Source organism: Aspergillus uvarum (genome assembly GCF_003184745.1).
Source record: "Aspergillus uvarum CBS 121591 unplaced genomic scaffold BO82scaffold_7, whole genome shotgun sequence".
In the NCBI taxonomy this organism is placed as follows: domain Eukaryota; kingdom Fungi; phylum Ascomycota; class Eurotiomycetes; order Eurotiales; family Aspergillaceae; genus Aspergillus; species Aspergillus uvarum.
The window spans coordinates 567,234-587,762 of NW_020291304.1; the positions used below are offsets into that span (position 1 = coordinate 567,234).

The 20,529-nt window shown below is 53.8% G+C and overlaps 11 protein-coding genes across 11 annotated transcripts; 6 read left to right on the forward strand and 5 right to left on the reverse strand.

Moving 5' to 3' along the window:
* Window positions 1-111: 111 nt before the first annotated feature.
* Window positions 112-1,905, forward strand: BO82DRAFT_302743 (putative RING finger domain protein). The gene is made up of 4 exons (XM_025632136.1): window positions 112-818; window positions 888-1,028; window positions 1,104-1,356; window positions 1,421-1,905. Exons 1-4 carry the CDS (start codon window positions 405-407, stop codon window positions 1,732-1,734), a joined length of 1,122 nt encoding a protein of 373 aa, XP_025495611.1. The 5' UTR covers window positions 112-404; the 3' UTR covers window positions 1,735-1,905.
* On the reverse strand, window positions 1,816-3,228 carry BO82DRAFT_351240 (DNA/RNA non-specific endonuclease). The gene has a single exon (XM_025634377.1). The coding sequence runs from the start codon at window positions 3,026-3,028 to the stop codon at window positions 2,012-2,014; it is 1,017 nt and encodes a 338-aa protein (XP_025495612.1). The 5' UTR covers window positions 3,029-3,228; the 3' UTR covers window positions 1,816-2,011.
* A 435-nt stretch (window positions 3,229-3,663) lies between these two features.
* BO82DRAFT_389517 (uncharacterized protein) lies at window positions 3,664-4,401 on the forward strand (the record flags this gene model as incomplete). Its single annotated transcript, XM_025638456.1, has 1 exon — window positions 3,664-4,401. The coding sequence occupies one exon, from the start codon at window positions 3,664-3,666 to the stop codon at window positions 4,399-4,401; it is 738 nt and encodes a 245-aa protein (XP_025495613.1).
* A 563-nt stretch (window positions 4,402-4,964) lies between these two features.
* On the reverse strand, window positions 4,965-5,567 carry BO82DRAFT_380961 (uncharacterized protein; the record flags this gene model as incomplete). Its single annotated transcript, XM_025637803.1, has 2 exons — window positions 5,516-5,567; window positions 4,965-5,400 (listed from the first exon to the last, which is right to left on the reverse strand). The coding sequence occupies exon 2, from the start codon at window positions 5,391-5,393 to the stop codon at window positions 4,965-4,967; it is 429 nt and encodes a 142-aa protein (XP_025495614.1). The 5' UTR covers window positions 5,394-5,400; window positions 5,516-5,567.
* A 1,934-nt stretch (window positions 5,568-7,501) lies between these two features.
* On the forward strand, window positions 7,502-8,483 carry BO82DRAFT_429411 (RTA1 domain-containing protein; the record flags this gene model as incomplete). Its single annotated transcript, XM_025640532.1, has 2 exons — window positions 7,502-7,655; window positions 7,737-8,483. The coding sequence occupies 2 exons, from the start codon at window positions 7,502-7,504 to the stop codon at window positions 8,426-8,428; spliced, it is 846 nt and encodes a 281-aa protein (XP_025495615.1). The 3' UTR covers window positions 8,429-8,483.
* A 794-nt stretch (window positions 8,484-9,277) lies between these two features.
* Window positions 9,278-10,254, forward strand: BO82DRAFT_328002 (DUF2985 domain-containing protein; the record flags this gene model as incomplete). Its single annotated transcript, XM_025632993.1, has 1 exon — window positions 9,278-10,254. The coding sequence occupies exon 1, from the start codon at window positions 9,406-9,408 to the stop codon at window positions 10,252-10,254; it is 849 nt and encodes a 282-aa protein (XP_025495616.1). The 5' UTR covers window positions 9,278-9,405.
* Window positions 10,255-12,213: 1,959 nt separating this feature from the next.
* On the forward strand, window positions 12,214-14,247 carry BO82DRAFT_429413 (Zn(2+) transporter ZRT3). The gene is made up of 3 exons (XM_025640533.1): window positions 12,214-12,425; window positions 12,486-12,616; window positions 12,668-14,247. The coding sequence occupies exons 1-3, from the start codon at window positions 12,371-12,373 to the stop codon at window positions 13,934-13,936; spliced, it is 1,455 nt and encodes a 484-aa protein (XP_025495617.1). The 5' UTR covers window positions 12,214-12,370; the 3' UTR covers window positions 13,937-14,247.
* Window positions 14,248-14,290: 43 nt separating this feature from the next.
* BO82DRAFT_251672 (splicing regulator NSRP1-like domain-containing protein) lies at window positions 14,291-15,595 on the reverse strand (the record flags this gene model as incomplete). Its single annotated transcript, XM_025630886.1, has 1 exon — window positions 14,291-15,595. A coding segment is annotated over one exon (1,305 nt), but the record flags the coding sequence as incomplete, so codon positions are not given.
* A 273-nt stretch (window positions 15,596-15,868) lies between these two features.
* On the forward strand, window positions 15,869-16,828 carry BO82DRAFT_380966 (TRAPP subunit TRS20). The gene is made up of 2 exons (XM_025637804.1): window positions 15,869-16,133; window positions 16,226-16,828. Exons 1-2 carry the CDS (start codon window positions 15,943-15,945, stop codon window positions 16,605-16,607), a joined length of 573 nt encoding a protein of 190 aa, XP_025495619.1. The 5' UTR covers window positions 15,869-15,942; the 3' UTR covers window positions 16,608-16,828.
* Window positions 16,829-16,932: 104 nt separating this feature from the next.
* On the reverse strand, window positions 16,933-18,331 carry BO82DRAFT_398843 (cysteine hydrolase family protein; the record flags this gene model as incomplete). The annotated part of the gene is made up of 4 exons (XM_025639057.1): window positions 16,933-17,435; window positions 17,505-17,636; window positions 17,697-18,163; window positions 18,225-18,331. The coding sequence occupies 4 exons, from the start codon at window positions 18,329-18,331 to the stop codon at window positions 16,933-16,935; spliced, it is 1,209 nt and encodes a 402-aa protein (XP_025495620.1).
* Window positions 18,332-19,209: 878 nt separating this feature from the next.
* BO82DRAFT_398844 (uncharacterized protein) lies at window positions 19,210-20,101 on the reverse strand (the record flags this gene model as incomplete). The annotated part of the gene is made up of 4 exons (XM_025639058.1): window positions 19,210-19,558; window positions 19,605-19,683; window positions 19,750-19,998; window positions 20,050-20,101. 4 exons carry the CDS (start codon window positions 20,099-20,101, stop codon window positions 19,210-19,212), a joined length of 729 nt encoding a protein of 242 aa, XP_025495621.1.
* Between the last annotated feature and the right edge of the window lie 428 nt (window positions 20,102-20,529).

The window sequence follows — 20,529 nt, forward strand, 5'->3', positions numbered from 1 at the left end:
TTGCATGTGACAGCATGACATAATCACCGCACCGCAGTCTCCGAGAGCGCGCTTTTCTGCTGCCGCCGCCCGCCCGCTCGCTCGCCGCAGCGTCACCTCTCTCCGCGATAGTATCGCTTCATGAGCTTCGAAGCTCTACCCACCCTGATCAGTGAATCAATTCGACTCTACTCGAACTCGGAAGAGTAACTTTCAGTTCTCCACTTCCTCTGTCATTGGTCCTCACTACCACCATACCACCAATCCACTACCCAACCCATTACCCTCAACCCACAGGCAGTCGGACTCGGCGCATGCAAACCCAAACCAACAACCCATCCACCACCGTCCACAATCTTTTCCCTCGCCAACCCTCCGAGTATTTTCCCTAATTATCTAAGCGCCAACCACTGGAGGCAAAGAAAATGGCCCACTCCAAACGCAACACCTCCCTCCCGCACTTCACGGCCTACGAGCGCTCCCTCCTCCGCTCCGCCTGGGGCACCAAGCGCAGCGTGATCGGCCGCGACTCCTTCCTGCCGTTCGGGTCGTGCCGGCTGTGCCTCCGCCCGGCGCGCGCCCCCGTCGTCGCCTGCGCCACGGCGGGCGACCTGTTCTGCCGCGAGTGCGCCATCAACGACCTGCTGGCGCAGCGGCAGGAGATCAAGCGGCTGGAGAAGTCGCGCGAGGAGGCGCGGAAGCGGCTGGCGGAGGAGGAGGCGCGCGCGCTGGAGGAGGTGAAGGGCCGGGAGTTGCGGGAGTTTGAGCGGGTCAGTATGGGGCTCGAGGCCGCGGGTGCTTCGTCGGTGGGGGCGGGGAAGGTCCAAAAGGCGGTGGCTGTGGGTGGGGGGTCGGGGACGCTTTCTTCTGCTGCTTTGGTGGCCACCGGGGGGAGTGGTGGGAATAAGAGGAAGGTTGAGGAGGCTACCGGGGATGCTGTCGATGGGGAGGGGAAGAGGAAGAAGGTGTTTGCGTTGGATGAGAAGGTGGTTGCCAAGGTTGCGAGGGAGGAGCAGGAGAGGTTGAGGGAGGAGTTGAGGAGGGAAAAGGTTCGTTTTTTTCCTCTCTTCTTTTATTCTGCATCTTGATGGTCTAGGCTTGCTAATCTCCTTCTGCTGCATTAGGACGCGAAATCCGCCTTGCCTTCGTTCTGGGTCCCGAGTTTGACGCCCTCGACCGATCCGGATGAGATCGCTGCGAATAAGATGGTCAAGTTGACGCCCATCTGTCCCGCTTCCACGGAGACGAATAAGCATGGGTACTCGCTCAAGGCGTTGGTGAGTGTGCATTTTACCGAGGAGAAGGGCTCCGGGGGTGAAACTACGAGAGTGTGTCCTAGTTGCAAGAAGACCTTCACGAACGGGCTGAAAGCTATGTGTATGCCCCCCCCCCTCGCCCTGTGCTTGGACGTATACTGACTGTGTTAATTTCCTTTGGGTAGTGACTAAACCCTGTGGACATGTTATCTGTCAACCCTGCGTCAACAAATTCATGACCCCCCACGATGCGCCAGATCCGCACGCCACCAAGGAGGAACAGGACCAGACCGCGGCGCTACACGGCCGGATCCTTTGCTATGTCTGCGAGACGGACATCACTCCCGAGACGAAAGGGTCTGCGAGCGCGAGCAAGAAAAAGAAGAAGGATAAGGAGGTGATTTCGCCCGGGTTGGTCGAGATTGGTTCGGATGGGACGGGCTTTGCTGGGCGGGGCGGGAATGTGGCAACGAAAGAGGGGGTCGCTTTCCAATGCTGAAGCTCGCTGAAGTTCATTGCACGAGAGCGAGAAGTCGGGTTTCTCCGAGCGTACTGTACATTATAGATTTGGAGTGGAGCACCGGGCATACACCTCTTGGATAAAGGGAGCTGTTTTTTGACAAACCAAAATCATATACATGTCCGACATTGGAAAAGCCGCGCGGACGAGGGAATAATGCTGATATGATACCCAAATACATCTAGAGTACATGAAACCCGGCACCCTTCTACCTTCTTGCAACCTTTCAGGTAACTAGACCTGATTGCATCCCACACTAAGAACGCTTGGAGGCGTTGTTGAACTCGCGCACAACGATATCACACTTAGTCTCCTGGCACAGACGCTTCCGACGACCGGCCTCCAGCTTGGCAGCAAACTCCAGGCCACTGGCGCGCTCCACAGCCTCGAGGGGCACCTCGAAGTCAGCCAGACGCTTGTCGTTGGGGATGCGGGCATTGGGCAGGACAAACGCGCCGAGGGCGACCTTACCAGCCGCCGCGGGGCCCTCCTCGGCGTAGATGACCTTGTAGAAGTGGGTGGGCACGGCGACGTTGGGCGGGTTGCCGATGACCTCGTAGGAGACGCGCCACTTGCCGTCGGCGGGGTCGCGGGTGGGCAGGTACAGGGGGCCCGTGACGACGCGCACCGACGGGTACTTCTTGGTCAGGCCGCGGCAGAAGTCCTCGAAGTGCGCCCAGTAGTCCCGGTTGAAGCCCTCGCCCACCTGCGGGCACATGTTGCTCAGCGCAAAGGTCCCGTCCATCGCCTCCTGCGACCACTTGCAGTCCGCCGCCGGCACCTGGTGGCCCCGGTCGTACCCGGACCGGAAGTAGTCCGACAGCTTCGCCCGGAACATCGGCGGGATCGTCGGGTCCTCGAAGAACGTGCTGTTCTTGCGGTCCGCGTTCTTCGTCGCCAGGGACTGCGGCGTGATGTGTTCCGCCACCCACGACGGGTTGCGCGTGCGCCGGTCGTAGGCGCCCGCCAGCGGCGCCGAGATCAGCGTGTCCGCTACGGGGCCGGGGAAGCCATATTGGTAGATGCCTGTCGGGTCGACGGGGGAGAGGCCGCCGGCGGTGGCGGGCTTAGGGGTGAGGGAGGGAGGAGCAGGAGGGCGGATGGCGGTGGGGGAGGGCGCGGCGATGGGAGAGGGAGGTGGTGGGACTTGTTGTTGCTGTTGCTGCTGAGGTTGCTGGGGTCGCGGAGCGGAGGATGAGTAGAAGAGAGCCGTCAAACCGGCACCGGTGGCTGCACTGGCCGCGGCGATGGCGGCGAAAGTGGCCTTGGACATGGTGTCCGGTAGGAGGGTGGGAGGGAGAGAGGGGTGAAAGAAGGGGTGAAGACGCGGAGAGAGGAAGCGGAAGGGGTTGAGGTTAGCCTGGAGGATGGAAGAAGGTGAAGAAAGTCGGACAAAAATCGGATCTCCAAAAACAGTCGCGATCGCAGTACCGTCCGCGGTTGGCCAATCAGAGCGCGGCGATCAGATGATCCGAAGTATAACTTGGAAAGAAACAACAATCAACATTCATTGAAAGGATTTCAACCTCCCTTTCAGCAACAGTTTCATTGCTTCGATCTTTCTTGAATGTGGGAGAAAGTCCACCTAAACAAGCTCAAAGAGAGCAATGGCCACTTGCCAGCACTGCAGGGTCAGGTCGGGTGACAGCAGCACGCAGATGACACACCCTCTTTCGCACAAATGGTCCGAAACAAATGCAGTTGGTTTCAAGTAACATTAACAAAGACATTCGTTCAGCACTGTGACTATCTTTGTCACATATAGACATTATGGCCGAGCGCAATCGATTTATTGTGATATAAAGGTTACAGAATGCGACGCTTTCCGTCGTTGCATCTCAACCCAACTTCAACGTGACAACATCCTCCCGCAGTGCCAGCTATAATTGATTATTCGCAGTACACAATATGACCGACTTGTTACCCCCACCAAAGAGACTTAAACTCTCCAAGGAAGTAGCTTCAGCTCACGAAAACCGGGAGTATCAACTGCTTCCACCCATCGACAAACTCCGCGACTATAGCAACTTTGGTCAATGGCTCGACGATGTCCATAGAGAACTAGAGGCATGGCAGCTGGAAAACTACATCGATCCCCGCGCTCCAAGGCCTGCTCCCGATGAGTATGACTACATATACTGGGAACAACAGGCAAACGTGATCTTCTCCTGGCTGCACCTTCACACCTCGCCTACCATCTGCGAAGACCCTATGTTCGTTCGCCGCCAGCCACGACTCCCAGAAGACTTTATCAATACTGTCAGAGACGTTGTGATCCGTGTTAGTCTGGAGACAGCCACTCATCTCTGGTGGTCAATAACTCACATGGATCCTTTTGATTATAGATCCTTTGACGGATTCTTTGCCGCATTCAGAGATTTGGCGGAGCAAGCCATTTTGGTCGGAGTCATCACACCTTATCAGGCGTTCTTCATCTTGCACCAGCACCTCATGAATATGGAGAATTTCTTCACACTGCCGTATGCCAAATACAGTGACACCATCCATAGCTTTGAGTTGGCTGGTGAACGTCCTACAAATATGACCGAGGAGACTTTTAACTTGTTCTGTGAGCATGTTGAAGAGCTTCCCCGGAGCACTTATTGGACCTGGAAGCGTGTGGGCAAACAACGAAGGCTGTCGTGATGAGCAGCTATAAGATTAGACATAATACCAGGGGCTAGATCTACATACGTTGCGCATACACAGGATGCCTTTAATTTGAGCGTTGTATCGATTTGAGCCAATTCAAAATCTTTCCGGTTCCAATAACATATCTGAATCTTGTTACAACGCTCTTTTGAAGCACGGACTCTCCAGAAATAACAAGCCTTCCTAAACGCTTCCAGTAACAATGGCCAAGTATAAACCAAATACATTTGGCAGCCATATGGCTGCTTCTTGTTGTCAGGGCCAGAATCGATCTTCCTATTATCTATGGACAACGTTACGAAATGTTATCACGGCCAGAAACCAAGGTTGTCATAATTTCCAATTGCTTGTAAAAACTGTTCTGGCTGATTGCTTCGGAGATACCCTGCCCGGTCCAAATTACTGAAACACTCAGTGGCACGAGAGCACCAACAACAAGAGACCAACATGTCCCCAACCCTGTCATTTTTTTTTTCAAGTCCTTAACAAGAAACTGTACCATCACCCACCACTCGAATAACAACACATCAAGCACATCGTACCTATCGCTTGACCCCTCAAATACACACATTCCGAGATGAGCAGATATGACAGTCTCTATAGGTTATACAGATCACCGAGTTGAAGCATCTGCGATGAGCACAAGCGTTCAGCCTATTGTCCGCCTGGATGTCATTCGCAGTTCGCCGCGATTCACCGTTGCCGTAGCCGCCGGTTCTGGAGTCCCCACCTTGCTGATCCTCTTGGTTGTTCTCTGCAGCCTCCCTGGCGTCGAGGTCGGCAAAGACCTTGTCGAGCTCCGCGCAGAGAGCGTCGCCAGCTACTGCCACCACAGTTCCGTCTTCGGTCTGCTTCAGTATGTAGCCACCGTCTTCTTCGTGCAGAAGCGTGTACTGATTCTCGAAGGTGATCTGGTTGAGCTGCTCGCGGGTCTCGGCCACTATAGCCCCAGAGGGTACAGGTTTGGAATAGCGGGTGAGAGACATGGCGGAGCTTATGGAGATGAGAAAGAGGATTAGAAGGCTTCTGACATGAAGGGTAGATGGAAGCATGATTGCAGGTTTCCCAAGTGGACTTTCTTGCTTGGTTGGTTGTTTTGTGAGCGTACCTCAATCGAATCACGGTAGTTCTCAAGGAAGAGTGGATTTTGATGATCCTTTCTTCTGCTCGATCGGACAAATGGGAGGTGCTTTATAAATGTGAACAACAAGATAAGACGTACAACGATCCCAACTCAAGCTCTGCTGACAGGAAGTGCTTGTGTAGCACTTCTAGGGCGAGGTTGGGGAGTTCCTGCTACTGTTTACCTCAAAGCCTCCATCATGTGACGGGCCTGTAATACGTCACTCGGCCAGTGTCCGTTTGCTCTCCCTCCCTCCTTGACCTCCACTGTACAACTTCCCCATCTTCATTGTGACGCCTCAAGGTGTACTTTCAAGTTTCCTTGACGTCGATGTGCTTATCCTGGTGCTTGTTTCTCAGATTGTTGTCTTTACATTACTTCTAGGATCGGTAAGGCCGTTTGCAATGTCGAAGAATCTCTGGCATTTGTACCACTCTTGTACCTCTTCGCAGCTGAGAACCTAATAGGAATCCGACTCATCCAAGGTCACTTGGTGCTAGATGACTCCGAATATCCTCTGTTCGCCGGGGTTGATATAAGCTCTGGTCACCCCCCGACTCAGTGCACTCGTCTCACCACCAGCAACTTGGAGAGCGAATTGGAGGATAAGTCCAAAAGCCAATCATATCCCTCATACCGATAAACCCCCTGAGCCGCTACACATGTGGGTGTCAGCTTACTCACCAAAACGTGTACAATAATGTACCTGTCAAACATCAATGCCTTCGTCATGACCCATGGCTGTGCCATCTCAAGTAGATGAGCCTGAGGCCGGGGTTTCTGAGCCTGCGTCTGCTGATAAATGCTTTCTCGCTGTATGATTCTTGCAGTAGTGACTTATCCTTTCCCATTACCCTCATCACATTCGGGATGTCACGCGCGAAACTAGTTTCACAGAATTATGCTAACTTGTGGCCTTCGAAAGCATAGAACCCCTGCTGAGGATTGGCAAGTCTGCGTCAAATACTCGAAATTGATCGAAGTCAGAAGTTACCTTTACACCTCATTAACACGGTTCTAGAAGAAGTTGAAGACGTGTTCCAGAGACTGGCAAGATTGAAATGTCTTACCTGGCTAGAACAATGGGCACTATGAATAGCTCTTTGTCTAGTCAAGCACCACCCCGCGAATGAAGAAGTCATGATCAACACCCTTGTCTCGACTCTGTTTGTGGTAAGACATCCTAAGCTAGGCTTTCAGAGAATGTCTTTCTGTCTGTAGTCTTTTTCTCTCAACTTCATGCTGCGCTAACATCTCCCTGAGCAGTAGTTGCGCGCTTTCAAGCTCTTTATCCGCCGACGGTACAAGCTTCAAGTCTTGACCATTGTGCTGGCCGGTATCCACAGACACTTGCTAAGGAGGAAATAGCGGATTTTAAGGCAAAGAGAAAGAGGATTGCAGGGGAAAAGGGCAACGTGCTCGCAGGTAAGAAAGGCATTTCAAAAGCCAAAGGGATGGCTAGCAATGAAATCAGCCCATGCTAGGTTAATACTGCTGGGAATTGCCACTCAACAAAGTCGTAGGATGGCATATACCCCGCAAAACGTTCACTATCCGTTCTAGCGCTGGATAATCACTGATCATCATCGCCAGTAATTCTTTGCCCGCTTAGAGTCCAGGGAAGAATGCATGGATGGTGATCAAGTAAGTCTCCACCTTATTTGAGTTACATAGCATAGTGAATGCTTTTGTAACGCCGTTACAGTGGAGTTTGCTTGTCTTGGTACCCGATCTAGACACGATCCACTCGTATTCGTACCCTTGCCCCAGAATGGATGTTCGCCAGCCTTGAGACGCCTGCACTATCACATCTTGAAATATAGCCCATCAAAGATCGCCAGCTATTACAAGGGGGTCTCTCTAGCATTCCCATGTAGTCCCAGCTAAATCAGGTGCAGTACAGTACATATCCTACTGGGCTCCTTCCGTGCATTTGACATTCTTTCACTACACCACCTCTCCTCACTCATCATGTCGAGTAGCTACAAGCTCTATGAATACAATCCATCCGTGGGCGTGGCCATTGTCTTTGCGGGAGTGTTTGCCGCAACCTCTGTGCTGCATCTATTCCAGATGGTCCGCAGGCGGACCTGGTACTTTACACCCTTTATCATTGGTGGCTTCTGTGAGTTCTTCTGCGCCTTTCTCTGCTAGCACCATCGCCGGGCCTTGGTTAACACGCTGGACTCTTTCGCTGTCTTTCTAGTCGAAGCATTTGGCTATGTTGCGCGATGGTACAGTGCCAAACAGACCCCGAATTGGACGGTGATGCCATATGTCGGACAGGAGCTGCTGCTCCTCCTCGCCCCCTCCCTCTTCTCCGCCTCCATCTACATGCTGCTGGGACGCATAATCCGCCTGGTTCACGGGGACTCGCACTCGCTTATCCGGCCGAATTGGTTGACCAAGATCTTCGTGACGGGAGACGTGCTCTCTTTTTTCATACAGAGCGGAGGTGGCGGCATGATGGCGAGCGCGAAGTCGGCCAGCAGTGTATCCCTGGGCAATCGGATCATCGTGATCGGTCTCATCGTCCAGCTGGTGTTCTTTGGCTTCTTCATCCTCGTCTCCATGGTTTTCCATCGCCGCATGACCGCCTCCCCGACCCCGACCTCCCTCTCCATCAGCAATCCCCCCTGGTACACCTACATGCGCGTCCTATATGCCGCCAGCATCCTGATCATGGTCCGATCGATTTACCGTGTGGTGGAATATGTGCAAGGGACCACGGGCGTGCTGCAGCAGCATGAGATTTACCTCTATATCTTCGACGCGGTGCTGATGTTGCTGGTGTGCCTTCTGTTCAACATCCTGCACCCGAGTCGGATCCTCTCCAAGCGCCAACCGTACGGCAAGATGGAGTCGGACCAGATCGAGATGCTGGATCCGCGGATGTGATTGTTGAAGTGGTCATTCGTGTTTTCGACGGTTACATTCTTGGGTCTCAGTTTGTTGTTTTCACGCCCACATTCATTGCTCGGATTCTCTTAGTTATTGGTACATTTTGTTGTAGCGCCTCTGCTTTGTTATCCTTTGTAGGTAGAGATTTTGGGGGGTGCCTTTGGATAGGGTTTTGTCTGATATCCGTGTGAACATTTTTGTGCTGGGTCTCGTACCGATTACTCGAAGCAGTTAGTCAGATTCTACTGCTCTCGGCAGCCCCAGATCCAACTGTGTTTGCCTAGATTAGACTCATATCATTAATGGTCAAATCATGGCTTGGCTAGAGCAGTCGACTTGTAATATTCCTGGGCCCAACAAAGTTGACTTTAGGGTTCCTGAGTAAGAGTGACGACTGTCTTTCGGAAAAAAACGTTTCCATCAGTGCGTCAAACACGTGTCGTTCAGCGACGGATATTCGTCATGGTATGGTAAAAACAAAAACAAAAAGAAAGGTTAACAAACGCGCAAAGGAACGATCAATCACCTAAATATAGGTGCACGGGGTAGAATCCCAGTCCCAGTCAGAATCTGATTTCCCTTCACTGTGATCGCCACTGGGTCGTACTTAGTAGAATAAGGTACTCCCGGCGCAGCGTCCGGCCCCGCCAGGCATCCTTGGCTCAAACACCCATTCATTGCCTATTATGGATGATAGGAGGGGGCAAAGTACACATACATTAATGCTTTCTTGGCTGACTGCGCATAGCACAGACGTAATGTCGCACCCGGCCCACGTCTTGCGTATTTAAATCCGCCTCTTCTCTCATGCTCAGAGACTGATTATCATTAAGTCAGTGGTCCCTTGTTTCGTCTACCCGACTTCTCCTCTCCTCCTTGACCATTTATCTTATCGTCATACCTCCCTCGTACTTCGCCCTTGCAACCCACCACCCAACTTTGCCTTGCCTACCAGAAAGAGAGTGGAAGAACAAATGACCACCTCCCTCAAAGTCGACGACAATGACGACAGAACGCATCCACTGAACGAGACAACATGGATCCACGCCACCAAGGCCTTCCTGCGCTGGGCCGTCACCCCGCTGGGCTTCTGCATCACGATCTACGGCCTGAACGTGGTCGCCTGGGGCGGGATGCTCTTCCTACTGTTGTGCAATGCGGCGCCGGCGATGTGCCACCCCAGCTGCGACGATCCGGACTCGGCGCGCCGCGTCTGGATCGAGATCGACTCGCAGATCCTCAACGCCCTGTTCTGCATCACGGGGTTTGGCCTAGCGCCCTGGCGGCTTCGGGATCTGTACCTGTGGTGTCTCTGGCGGCTCGGTCGCTCGCTGTCAACTCGTCACGGGGGATTGGTCCGGCTGGCGGAGGTCCATTCCAAGTGGTTTTACTTCTTCCCGGGAACAGCGGACCCCGTGGAGAATGAAGACGAGGAGAAGGCGATTGCGGGGAGGGCGGCTCCAGCAACAGCAGCTGCAACAGCAGCAACGACCGCAACAGAGGCTCCACGAAACCCAACCCCGCTGTGGAAAATGGATGCGGTGGTCTGGGGCAATTTCCTCAACTCCGTCTTTCAGGTCTGTCTGGCCGTGTGCATGTGGGCGATGGACCGGTTCCATCGGCCCAGCTGGACGACGGGCCTCTTCGTGGCTCTGGCGTGTTTGGTTGCCGCTGGCGCCGGGGTGGTTATGTGGTTGGAGAAGAAACGCGTCCACAAGGCGAGCGAGCACCCTGGGGCGCTGTTGTTGGTGCCACCTAGTGCTGGCGCCGCCACGCCTGGGAACGGCTATATGCATCTGAACCGCGGAGGGTCGTCATCGTGATGTTTCGAGGGTTCGTGGATGGTTCTGAGGATTTTTGCTGATTTCTTTTACAGCGACAACAATCTGTTTTAGCTTGATGCTTCCTTTTCGGTATGAACTTATGAAAGCTATGTTTTGGAGGCGTTACGATAGAAATGATTCTCAATGGATTATTTCTAGAGCTTGAGATCATCTGAAATGCATGGGTATGCCATTGCGTATCTCTGGCAGTGATCATACTGTTTCTATTTGGGTGGTCCAGTCCCGACCCACTTTCGTACTCGTACTCGTACCGTTGTCTAATTGAAGAAGAAAAAGAGAGAATAAATACCACCATGGTAACTTGCGACCAGCCCTACCCAAAGTGAAACAAGGGTGAGATCTCCCATCAGCCTTATAGCAGCTTTGTGGCTGAGGAAGTGATTGCAAGGTGAAGCCGGACGCTGAGCGAATACTGAAGACCGTTGTTATAGCAATCCCCGCTTAGCCGATTTCCACACTATACTAATATTTTACACCCTTTTCTTTGATTTCACTATAGAAATATTGCTATGTCTCTTTACTGCTCTCTCCCCATATAATAATCATTGTAAGGGGGTTGTAATACCGCCTAAGTAGGTAAATATACAGAGGGTACTTTAAATATAGGCAAAACTACAATGACTCACGTGATATTGTATATGTAAAAGTCATATGTTCGTCAAAATGCGCTGTGACAATGAAGCAATAATTTGCGATAACAATAAATAGTGGCTCCACGGACTGATTTGTTTTATCAGGGTCTTAAAGAGAGAGTTGCAGGCCAGCGACAGATTGAACGGGCTAAGTGGAGCAGCCGCGGGAGGCTAGGCAGGCAGGCAACACAATGGCCTTGCAGGGCAGAACTACAACCACCTAGCAGAGCAGTAGTCGAAGCTGTGACAAATGGAGGGCTTGGATGGTGAGAATTGATTCTCTTGAGCTTTTGTGGACTAGAGACACCAAGTTGGTGGATATAAGGATACCATAAGGTTTTGTCAATATCAAATTGCATTTTTAGGGAGTTGGCAGCACTATATCAAGGATTACCAATTTTCAATACTATCTCTTTTTTTACCATTGTGCACGGCTCTCTGACTTGAATTTGATATCAGCTTTATAAGTGTCTTTTCTACTAAGAGCTCCTTCATTGAGCACAAGCATTGCTAACTTTCTCACCGTGGAGTTATGAACAATTTCTTGTACCTTTCTGGGCTGTTCCTTCTCCTAAACGCCACAGGCAACCGCAAGATTACCACAGCTCGGACTAGTACTTAGTACTGGTCCGTCCTCAGAACCATAGACATGGCAGGTACCATCTTCTCAGGCTTATACTTATTCTTGTCTCTATTCATCCTCAGATCATTATTCAGGGATGTATTATTCTCTTACTATTATCTATAATTCCCTATTCCTAAGTCACCTAGTGTTCTATTATTATGAGAATTGTGTCAATGCAAGCACACTTATATTTGTATTTATTGTATGATGTAAGCTTATAAGGCATTCTAAGGAGGATCAGTATTTTAATAATACTATACTAATAAGTATGGTAAGTCTTCAACAAGTATATAGCCCTTCTTGATTGACTGTAGATGATCCTAGTGTAGTAGAAACACAATACCTCTGTAAGAACAACCAATTGACCTACAGATGACATTCAATGCACAAAGAACCAAATGTCAATGTATCCAGGTATGGAAACCAATGCCACCTTGCACAGGTTGGGATGCAAAATAGATAAGTACTGGTGTGTTACTCAGCAAGCTACTTCCAGGAAATCAGAAAACTTTCTGAATTCTATTTCTATTCTGAATGCAATGCATTGCAAGGGGGATGTCAAAAGTAGGGCTTCCAAGGTCCCCAGACCCTTATCTAATCGGGACAGCGCGTGACATGATATCATGCATTATTTAGCCATTCCATTCCGCCCTCCGCCCTCCGCAAACCAAAACCCCCCCATTCATTTCCTTTGCTTTACCAATTTTCCCCCCGGGTCCCTGTTCTGGGATCTCCTCATTTCTTCCAAGCTCCTCCACTTCTGTCCCCATCTCTCTGTCGATCTCCCTTCCCTTCCCTATTCTTCCCTCCCATCAGTCCTTTTCCCACCCCCCGCATCATGGCTGCCAGCAATGACCTCCGGGGCTGGGTCATGAGTGCCGTCTCTGGCGCGGGTAAGTTTATTCTCCAAAAACCTTTCTCCGAAATTTGCCTTCCAAGCTGATTGCCTTTAGCCTGCGTCCTGGGGTCGTCCGTCATCTGCATCGATATAGTATTGCGGCAGTTAACACGGCGGAAGGACTTTCAAATAGTCCACAACAATGCATTCTTGTCAGCATCGCTCTGCCTGAGTGCAGGTGTCATGGTATTGCCGCCCTCGCCCCTTTTCCTCACAGTCGTCGACTAATGGTCATAGCTTTTCACGTCTCTCTATAGCATGCTTCCTACGTCTCATAATTACCTCATTCGCGCTGGCTGGTCTCCCTCCAGCTCGGCGTATGTGCTCATTGGACTCTTCCTTGCCGGTGTCGTCGTCATTCGCTTCGCATCCGCCTTGCTGCACCGGTATATCCCCTCTCATGTCGTCGATTGCGCTCATTCCCACGAACCGCATCCGAAACACGATCACCACCATGAGCCCAGCGGGCACCATCATGATGAGTCGAATACGTGGAACGAGCGCACCCCCCTTCTGTCACGGTCCTTCAAATCCTCCCCGGCGACCATGACCCTCCCCGAGGCGAACTCTCGCACCCAAGTGCCTCTCCAACGGCGGGATTCATTGCGGGATCGCCTAACACGACGTTTCAGCCGGATGGTGGGCGTCAAAGCTCAGTGCGACGAGAACGGACCTTGTTTCGGGTTTTCGCAGGCGTGTGGCCATGAATGTACCAAGACCCTCTTGCCGACCCCCTCAATCTCGGATGTAGGCAGTGACCTGGTTCGTCCATCCCTCCAACCCCCCCGCAGTATCACCGTCCACGGAGATGCAACCCAGCCCAACGATCTCGAATCGGGTCTACCTCGCGTGCACGAGTCGCACCACCACCACCATCACCACCACCATGAGACCAGTTCCTCCTCGTCGCACACGGGCCTGTTGGATGACCAGTGCGAGCCGTCGGAAGACTCCCCCCACAAGCCTCCGGTCGTCTCCGCGACCGAGACGCAGCAACATCACCACCACGTCCCGCAGAACGCATTCTTGTCCATCGGGCTCCAGACGTCCGTCGCCATCGCCCTGCACAAGCTGCCCGAGGGCTTCATCACGTATGCGACCAACCACGCGAGCCCGACTCTAGGACTGACCGTCTTCCTGGCGCTCTTCATCCACAACATCAGCGAGGGCTTCGCCATGGCCCTGCCCCTCTACCTGGCCCTGCACTCGCGCGGCTGGGCCATGTTCTGGTCCAGTCTGCTGGGCGGCATCAGCCAGCCGGCGGGCGCGGGTCTCGCCGCCCTCTGGATCTGGGGCGCCCGGCGCGCCAACGGGGACGATGGGACGGCCGGTCCGTCGTGGGGCGTGTACGGGGGCATGTTCGCCGCAACCGCGGGCGTCATGACCTCGGTGGCGCTGCAGCTGTTCAGTGAGGGGTTGACTCTGACCCATCATCGGGGCATGTGCACGGGGTTTGCGATTGGGGGTATGGTCCTGATGGGTCTCAGCTTTGCGCTCACGGCATGATATTTCGTGCATCGTCGGTTGGCGTTGATTCTCGGGTATGATAAGGGGTGAAAAAAAACTTGCATCCTTTCTTTTAAAGTTGTTACTAGACAGAATTACTCATCAGATAGCATGGTTCGAGCGGAGTGACTCTTTTTGTGATGTTATGAAATGACGTGACGATATCGGGGGCCGATTGATTGATTGTTTCTTGATTGTATCTGATTACTTGGGAATACATATATAGCGTTACCGGTAGAATCGCAGTTCGTTTTCATGTTATCGTACAGTTTACAGCGAGCCACGAGCCACTCTATGACAGCGCCTGGAGTATAGTACAGTACAAATGTACTAGGAAGCTTTCCCCTTGGCGGCAGCCGCCGCCTCGCGCTCCTTCTTCCGGGCCAGATATCTCTCCCTGGCACTCGAGACATCGCCCTGAGTCTTCAGGCTCCGACTGCGTTCGGCGATCTCCTTCTGCCGCGCCGCCTCGGCCTCCTCTTCCTGCCGCGCCCGCTCCTCCAACTGCGAGGCGATCATCTCCGTCTGCCTGGCGCGCTGGCCGCCGCGATCCGCGCCTCTATTCGCGCCGAACCTCGCCGTCGACGCTCCAGCCACTCTCTCCCCAGCCTTCCGATCACCCTGCGGCGCCACCTTCGGCTTCGGCGCGACATTCAACCCCGCCGACAACAGCTGCCTCTTATCCACGACCTGCCCGTCGTCATTGACGGCAATGTGCGCGCCGCGGGCATTCAACTCGGCCGCCACCTGCGCCTCCGACTTGTCCTTGTCCTTCTCCTCCCCACTCTTCTCACCCTCCCTTGCAGCCCCCTCCACCCCGGTAACATTCTCAGCCGCCGCCTCCGCAGCCCTAACAACAGCAGCATGCTGCTCCTCCCCGCGCGCCAGCATCTCGCGATAGAACCCCACCATCCCCTTCCCGCCATTCTTCCGGCGGTCCTCCTCCTCCCGCGCCTCGCGCGCGGCCTCCTCCGCCTCGATCCGCCGCATCTCCGCCTGCTGCGCCTTGTACGCGGCCGTCACGAACTTCTCCTTGTCGGCGAACTCATCCCCCTCGGCCTCGCGCTCCTTGGCGAGCTGCCGGTCCCGCGCGCGCAGCTGGTCCCGTTTGCGGATCTCGGCGCTGCGGAGGAGGGCCGTCATGTATTTGGGGACGGTCCCGGCGGACGCATCATCGGGGTTTTCGGGGTTTTTGGGGGTAGGTTTGGCGTGTAGGGTGTCGTAGATGCTGTCGTAGGAGTAGATGCTTGGGTCGAGGGATGCGGCGTGGGTTTGGTGTTGGCGGCTGCTGTGCAGGGCGGCGAGGTTGGTGTATTCGTTTTGGTCTTTGGGTGGTTGAGAGGTGGGCTTGGTGAGGCCGTAGGTGGTCTGGGGGGTGGAGGAGTCGGAGTCGGAGTCGTTGGCGAAGATGGAGGTTTTGGAGAGGGGTTTTAGTGTTTTTGGCGGTTTGGGGTCGGTGAGTTGGGGTTTGCGTTTGAGGGGACGCGGGTCTGTGTCGGTGGGTTGCGATGGGGTAGTATCGTCGAGGCCGCCGAGGGTGGTGATTTCAATGGCGCTGGGTTTCTTGTTCGCCGGGGCGGTCGTGTCCTCGTTGTCGTCGGAGTCCAAATCGTCGAAGATGGTTTTCTTGCGTTTGTTGGCCGGTGGGTGGCCTGGTGGGGGGCGAATGCCGCCGCCGGCTTTGGATTTGTTGGCGAGATTGATGCCGAATGGCGGCATTGTGTTTTGCGTGGGTTGTGGTAACTGATGTTGGGGGTCGAGGAGAGGAAACAGTTGATGATGATCATTCATAATCGATACGATGATGCGAGTCACGTGGGTTCACTGTCTTCGAGCGGAGATCTTATCGCCACGTGACCTTCCCCTCCGCTTGCTGTCCCCGTCTCTGACTGGCGCGGTGCTGCTGCTGCTGCTGCTGCTGCTGCTGCTGCTTGCGTCTTCCCCGGAAATCCACAACATCACCGTCTTACTTACCGTCGGCAGCTTCTCTGGCTGCAAGATCCAAAATGTCCTACTACTTCACCATCCTCTCGCCCACCGACGTCCCCCTCTTCAACATCGCCTTCGGCACCTCCAAATCCGGCGGCGATGGCATCGCCCGCTTCCGCTTCCCGGACACCGCCCAGTACATGAACCAGTTCATCATCCACTCGAGCTTGGATATGGTCGAGGAGGCGCAGTGGATGAATGGGAATATGTGAGCCGCCCTTGGCCCCAACCTCACCCTCACCACCCCCCTCCCCGCTCCCTCGCATCCCCCCAATTACTGACTCGTTATGTTATGGACAGGTACCTCAAACACATCGACACCTACCCCCCAGCCTCGGCCTACATCTCCGCCTTCCTCACCCCATCCGGCGCCCGCTTCCTGCTGCTGCACCAGCCGCCCAACGCCGCAGGCCCCAACGCGAACGCCGGTAGTGGCATCACGGGAAGCTCGATCCTGGGCGGCTCGTTCTCGGCGGGCTCGTCGTCGGCGCGCGCCTCGGCCAGCTCCATCGCCGCCAACCCCACCAGCCCCCAGACCGAGGAGGCCGTGCGCCAGTTCATGACCGAGGTCTATGAGAACTACGTCAAGACGGTCATGAATCCGTTCTATCGGCAGGGGATGGAGATCCGGAGTGCCGTGTTTCGGTCGAGGGTTACGGCGGCGGGACGGAAGTGGTTGTGATTCTTTTTCCGGTTGTTCAAGGGGGGGGTTGGTAAGAGGTGGAGGGATTAGATGTGTTGGTTGCGGGTGTTGGCGTTGGGTTCTATTGTTTTTCTGCTTGATGATACCAGGGCTTATTTGCCATGTAGATATAACTTTTCATTAATCTCCCTGAACGGTGACTTCGTCATCGACCACCGATGGCATCATAAATCATGGTCGTATTCGTCGTTATTGCTATCAATCATCCTAAATACCCAAACAACTCCTCTAAATCCGAACTCGGCAATGCAGCCTAAAAAGAAAACCACCAGATGAAGTCCAGAACATGAGCACAACGGAAAAACTAAACGGCCATCTGTGGAGCCAGCTTCTTCACAGTCACAGCCTTGAAGTTCTCCACCGCATGCACGACATCCTCCAGCTTGGTGACGGCCCCAAAGATCCCCCCCTCCATCTTCACCGACTCGATCGTGCTCACATGCAGCGACGGCTCGCTGGCCGCCGTCCCGTCCTCGAGGACCACACAGTCGAAGCCGCGGTCGTTGGCCTCGCGCATGGTGGTGGCCACGCACACGTCGGTCGTCACCCCGGCAATCACCAGGTTCTTGATCCCGCGGTTCCGAAGAATGAGTTCGAAGTCCGTATGCGCGAACGCTCCCTTCCCGGGCTTGTCGATCACGGGCTCCCCCGGAATCGGATACAATTCGTCCACCGTGTCGTGGCCGACCTCGCCGCGGATCAGGAGCCGGCCCAGCGGACCCGGCGAGCCGATCCCCAGTCCGGAGGCATTATTCCGAGACCGGTAGGTCTCTCTGCTGGAGAGCGTCGACAGATCAGGGCGATGGCCTGATTGGAAAGTCAGTGGACGAGGATGATTGACAAGGATGGGGTGGGCGTTCGTTTAGCAGTACGTACCTTCTCGGGTGTGGTAGATGGGAAACCCCGCCGCCCGGAACGCATTCAGCAGATGCTGAAGTTTCGGGATCAGCGCCTGATTCGCGGAGATGTCATAGCCCTGGTACTCCATGTATCCACCCGGCGAACAGACTGCGTGACAGGGAGATTAGTTCCGAAAAGACCCACTCGCAGACCAGAGAATATACGCACAGTCCTTTTGCATGTCGATGATTACTAACGCCGTGGTATAGGGGGTCAAGGTGGCATCGTGCGGCCAATCGTACGGCACCGCCGCGATCTGACCCTTGCGGACCTTGTGGTGAGGGAGCTGTCGAGGCTTCTCGACAATCGGGCCGTGGTTGTGCGTGGGGTTCAGCACCGTCAACGTCCAGATGCCAGGAGTTCCAGCTGCAACTAGCATGAACGGGCAATCCATCAGCCGCGACGTCCGCCGGCGCTTCCTGGTCTCCTCCGTGAGACCATTCCGCGGACGGTAATGGCCGCCGCGATCACACCGCAGCCAGACCTTGGCAGTCCGCCCCGGTTTCTTCTCCGTGGGCGTACTCGACGACTTGACTACGATGTTGTACCCATGTGCCTTGCCGTGGGCCGACACGGCTGCCAGTAACGTCGCTCTGGTGAAGGCGGGTTGCACCAATGTGAGCGATTGCCGTTGGCTGGGAAAGGCAGAAAGCAGAAAGAGCAGAGGGGGTGAAAGAGTGAAAGCCATGTACTTACTTGTCGGGATACGTCCCTTCGGGAGGCGGGAGCAATTGCATGGACATCTCCGGAATATCTTGAAGATCGCTCGGTGCATCCAGGTTCAGATCAGTGGGATCTGCCATGGTGACCGGTGAGATGGTGGTGGTGGTGGATGTCTGGCATCGCCCATCAGTCCTATCCAAAGCTTTCATATGGCTACGGCCTCATAGAAGCCGTGAAGGGATGTCGGGGAACATGAGAACAATTGAAGTAATGCGCTTCATCGACCGAAGCGAGTGCGTGGAAGGAATGTCCCCACGATGATGAGCAGCCGAGGGTGTTTTGTGCGTGGATATAGCGTACCCAGGGGTGGATTATCAAGGGGAAGGTTCATGTTCGGGCGGGATCTCCCCCAACATTCACCGCACACTACTTCACCCACCCAAGAACACGCAAGACAACACAAAACAGGCCAAAGAAGGGGGGCCGCGACGGGAACGTACTGGAATCTGGGGTCGCACGTGGGAAACTATCCCTTGTGCCGAAAACAAGTTTTGGAGATAACCAAGATTGGGGAAATGAATTAGGCTTTCTGGGTCGGAGGTATCAGCACATTCAGCAGCCTTGTTAGGAGCACGGCTGGCTCCATATGAAGAGACACTGACTGAGTGAACAAAACCCGGGGAAGGGAAGGTGTGGACTGTGTGTGTGTCCACGTCCGGTCACGTGGTCCGCTCACTCACCGCTGACTTATCTCCACAACACAACAAACACATCCTGTCGATTAAACTCCTGCAGGTATCTATTGCATTCATTCATCTCACTATCGTCACCCTACAAGAGTATCGGTGTAATAATATCTCGCCAATGAGCAATCGGCTCCGATCATGGATCCCAAATATTTCAACCACGTAAACAAGAGGCGTAGAATCACACCTCGAAAGTTCATTTTAATACATCAACGTCCTCGCGTATCTCGCGCCTTTTGTTCCACCGCATGATTCGTCTGAATCGCCCCGGATTAGTGGTTCGGAACGTCTGTGCGTTTCGATGCTCGGAGGGATCTGAGTTGTCGAATCCGATCCTTGACGGCCCGAACATGTTGCTTTAAGTCAGTGCGGGTCTTCTTTAGCGCAGATAGATCATTCCATTGCTCGCTAGGAACAGCCCATAATGCAAATTGGCCATTCGAGGACACGGGAGCCATGGTACTCTGCGCTTCGTCCGGCACGACACGATCCTGGCCGCATTGCAGAGATGGATCAGCTAGTGGAAGGTTTGTTGCCCCGGCATCTCCGTGAGCAAACCAAAGACCGTCGTATCCCGTAGCTTGGATTGCTTCACGCAGGCCGCCAAACCCCCGAACTTCCCTGGAATATGTCAGTCGGCACTCCTACACTTAGGACAGATACTCACTCGGAGACAGGTGCGCCCCACTCTATGCCATTTTGAGCTTTGAACGCCTTGTAGTGACAGCAATGTTCGCCTATGCCGTCTATGATACAATTAGCACAAGCAGCAGCAAATAATGCACGTCCTCGATATGGTGGCGCGATAACACAGCGGCGAAATGTGGCTGAGACCGAGCATTGAGCGCAAGGTTCAACTTCCACGCCTCGGCGATACAATATGGAAGCGTCCGCAAAGCATCGGTTGTAGTCGTCCGCCACGTAGTCTTGCCAATCTTCCTGCTGGGTCGTCACGACATGGGCGTTCACCGGCTCCAGGGGCCGTACCAATTCTAGCAGTACCGCAGTCTCTTGTCGATCGTACTCATCTGTATCTTCTGCGTCGAATGCCCGATGGATCTCTACCTCGTGGAATTAGTATTCGAGTAGTGGCGGTAGGTGAAGAAGTGGACCTTTTTCTGCGTTCTGCCAGCGGCGTTTTGCCTCGGCCACAGTAAGCGACATTTTGAGCTCAAATCGACATGGGCAAGTCCTGAATCGTAGCAGAGCAGATACAGTGGATGGCGATAAGAGAAAAGAGCGAGGGTATTGCAAAGAGAGGGTGCCAGCTGTGGGGTTGGGGAAATGGCCGCGGTCAGAGAAGGTGACTTGATGAAAAAGGTTAACTGTTGGATAATTGCAATACTCGGTGTGATATGCTAAGTCGTCTGCAGAAATCAAGTCAGTGCTATGATTCTTCACTTCAAAAGACGCGTAGAGCAAGTTTTCTGACAACTAGTGTACCAACTCTTACCTCGCAAGTATCTCTCATTGAAGTGATCGGTCAAATCAGCAATAGCACTCTCTGTCCAGTAAGAACTGTTTGTCAAAATCAAGTAAGGACCAGAACTTCGCCAGAATTCAGCTGTCTCGTCGGTGAATGGAGTACTGCA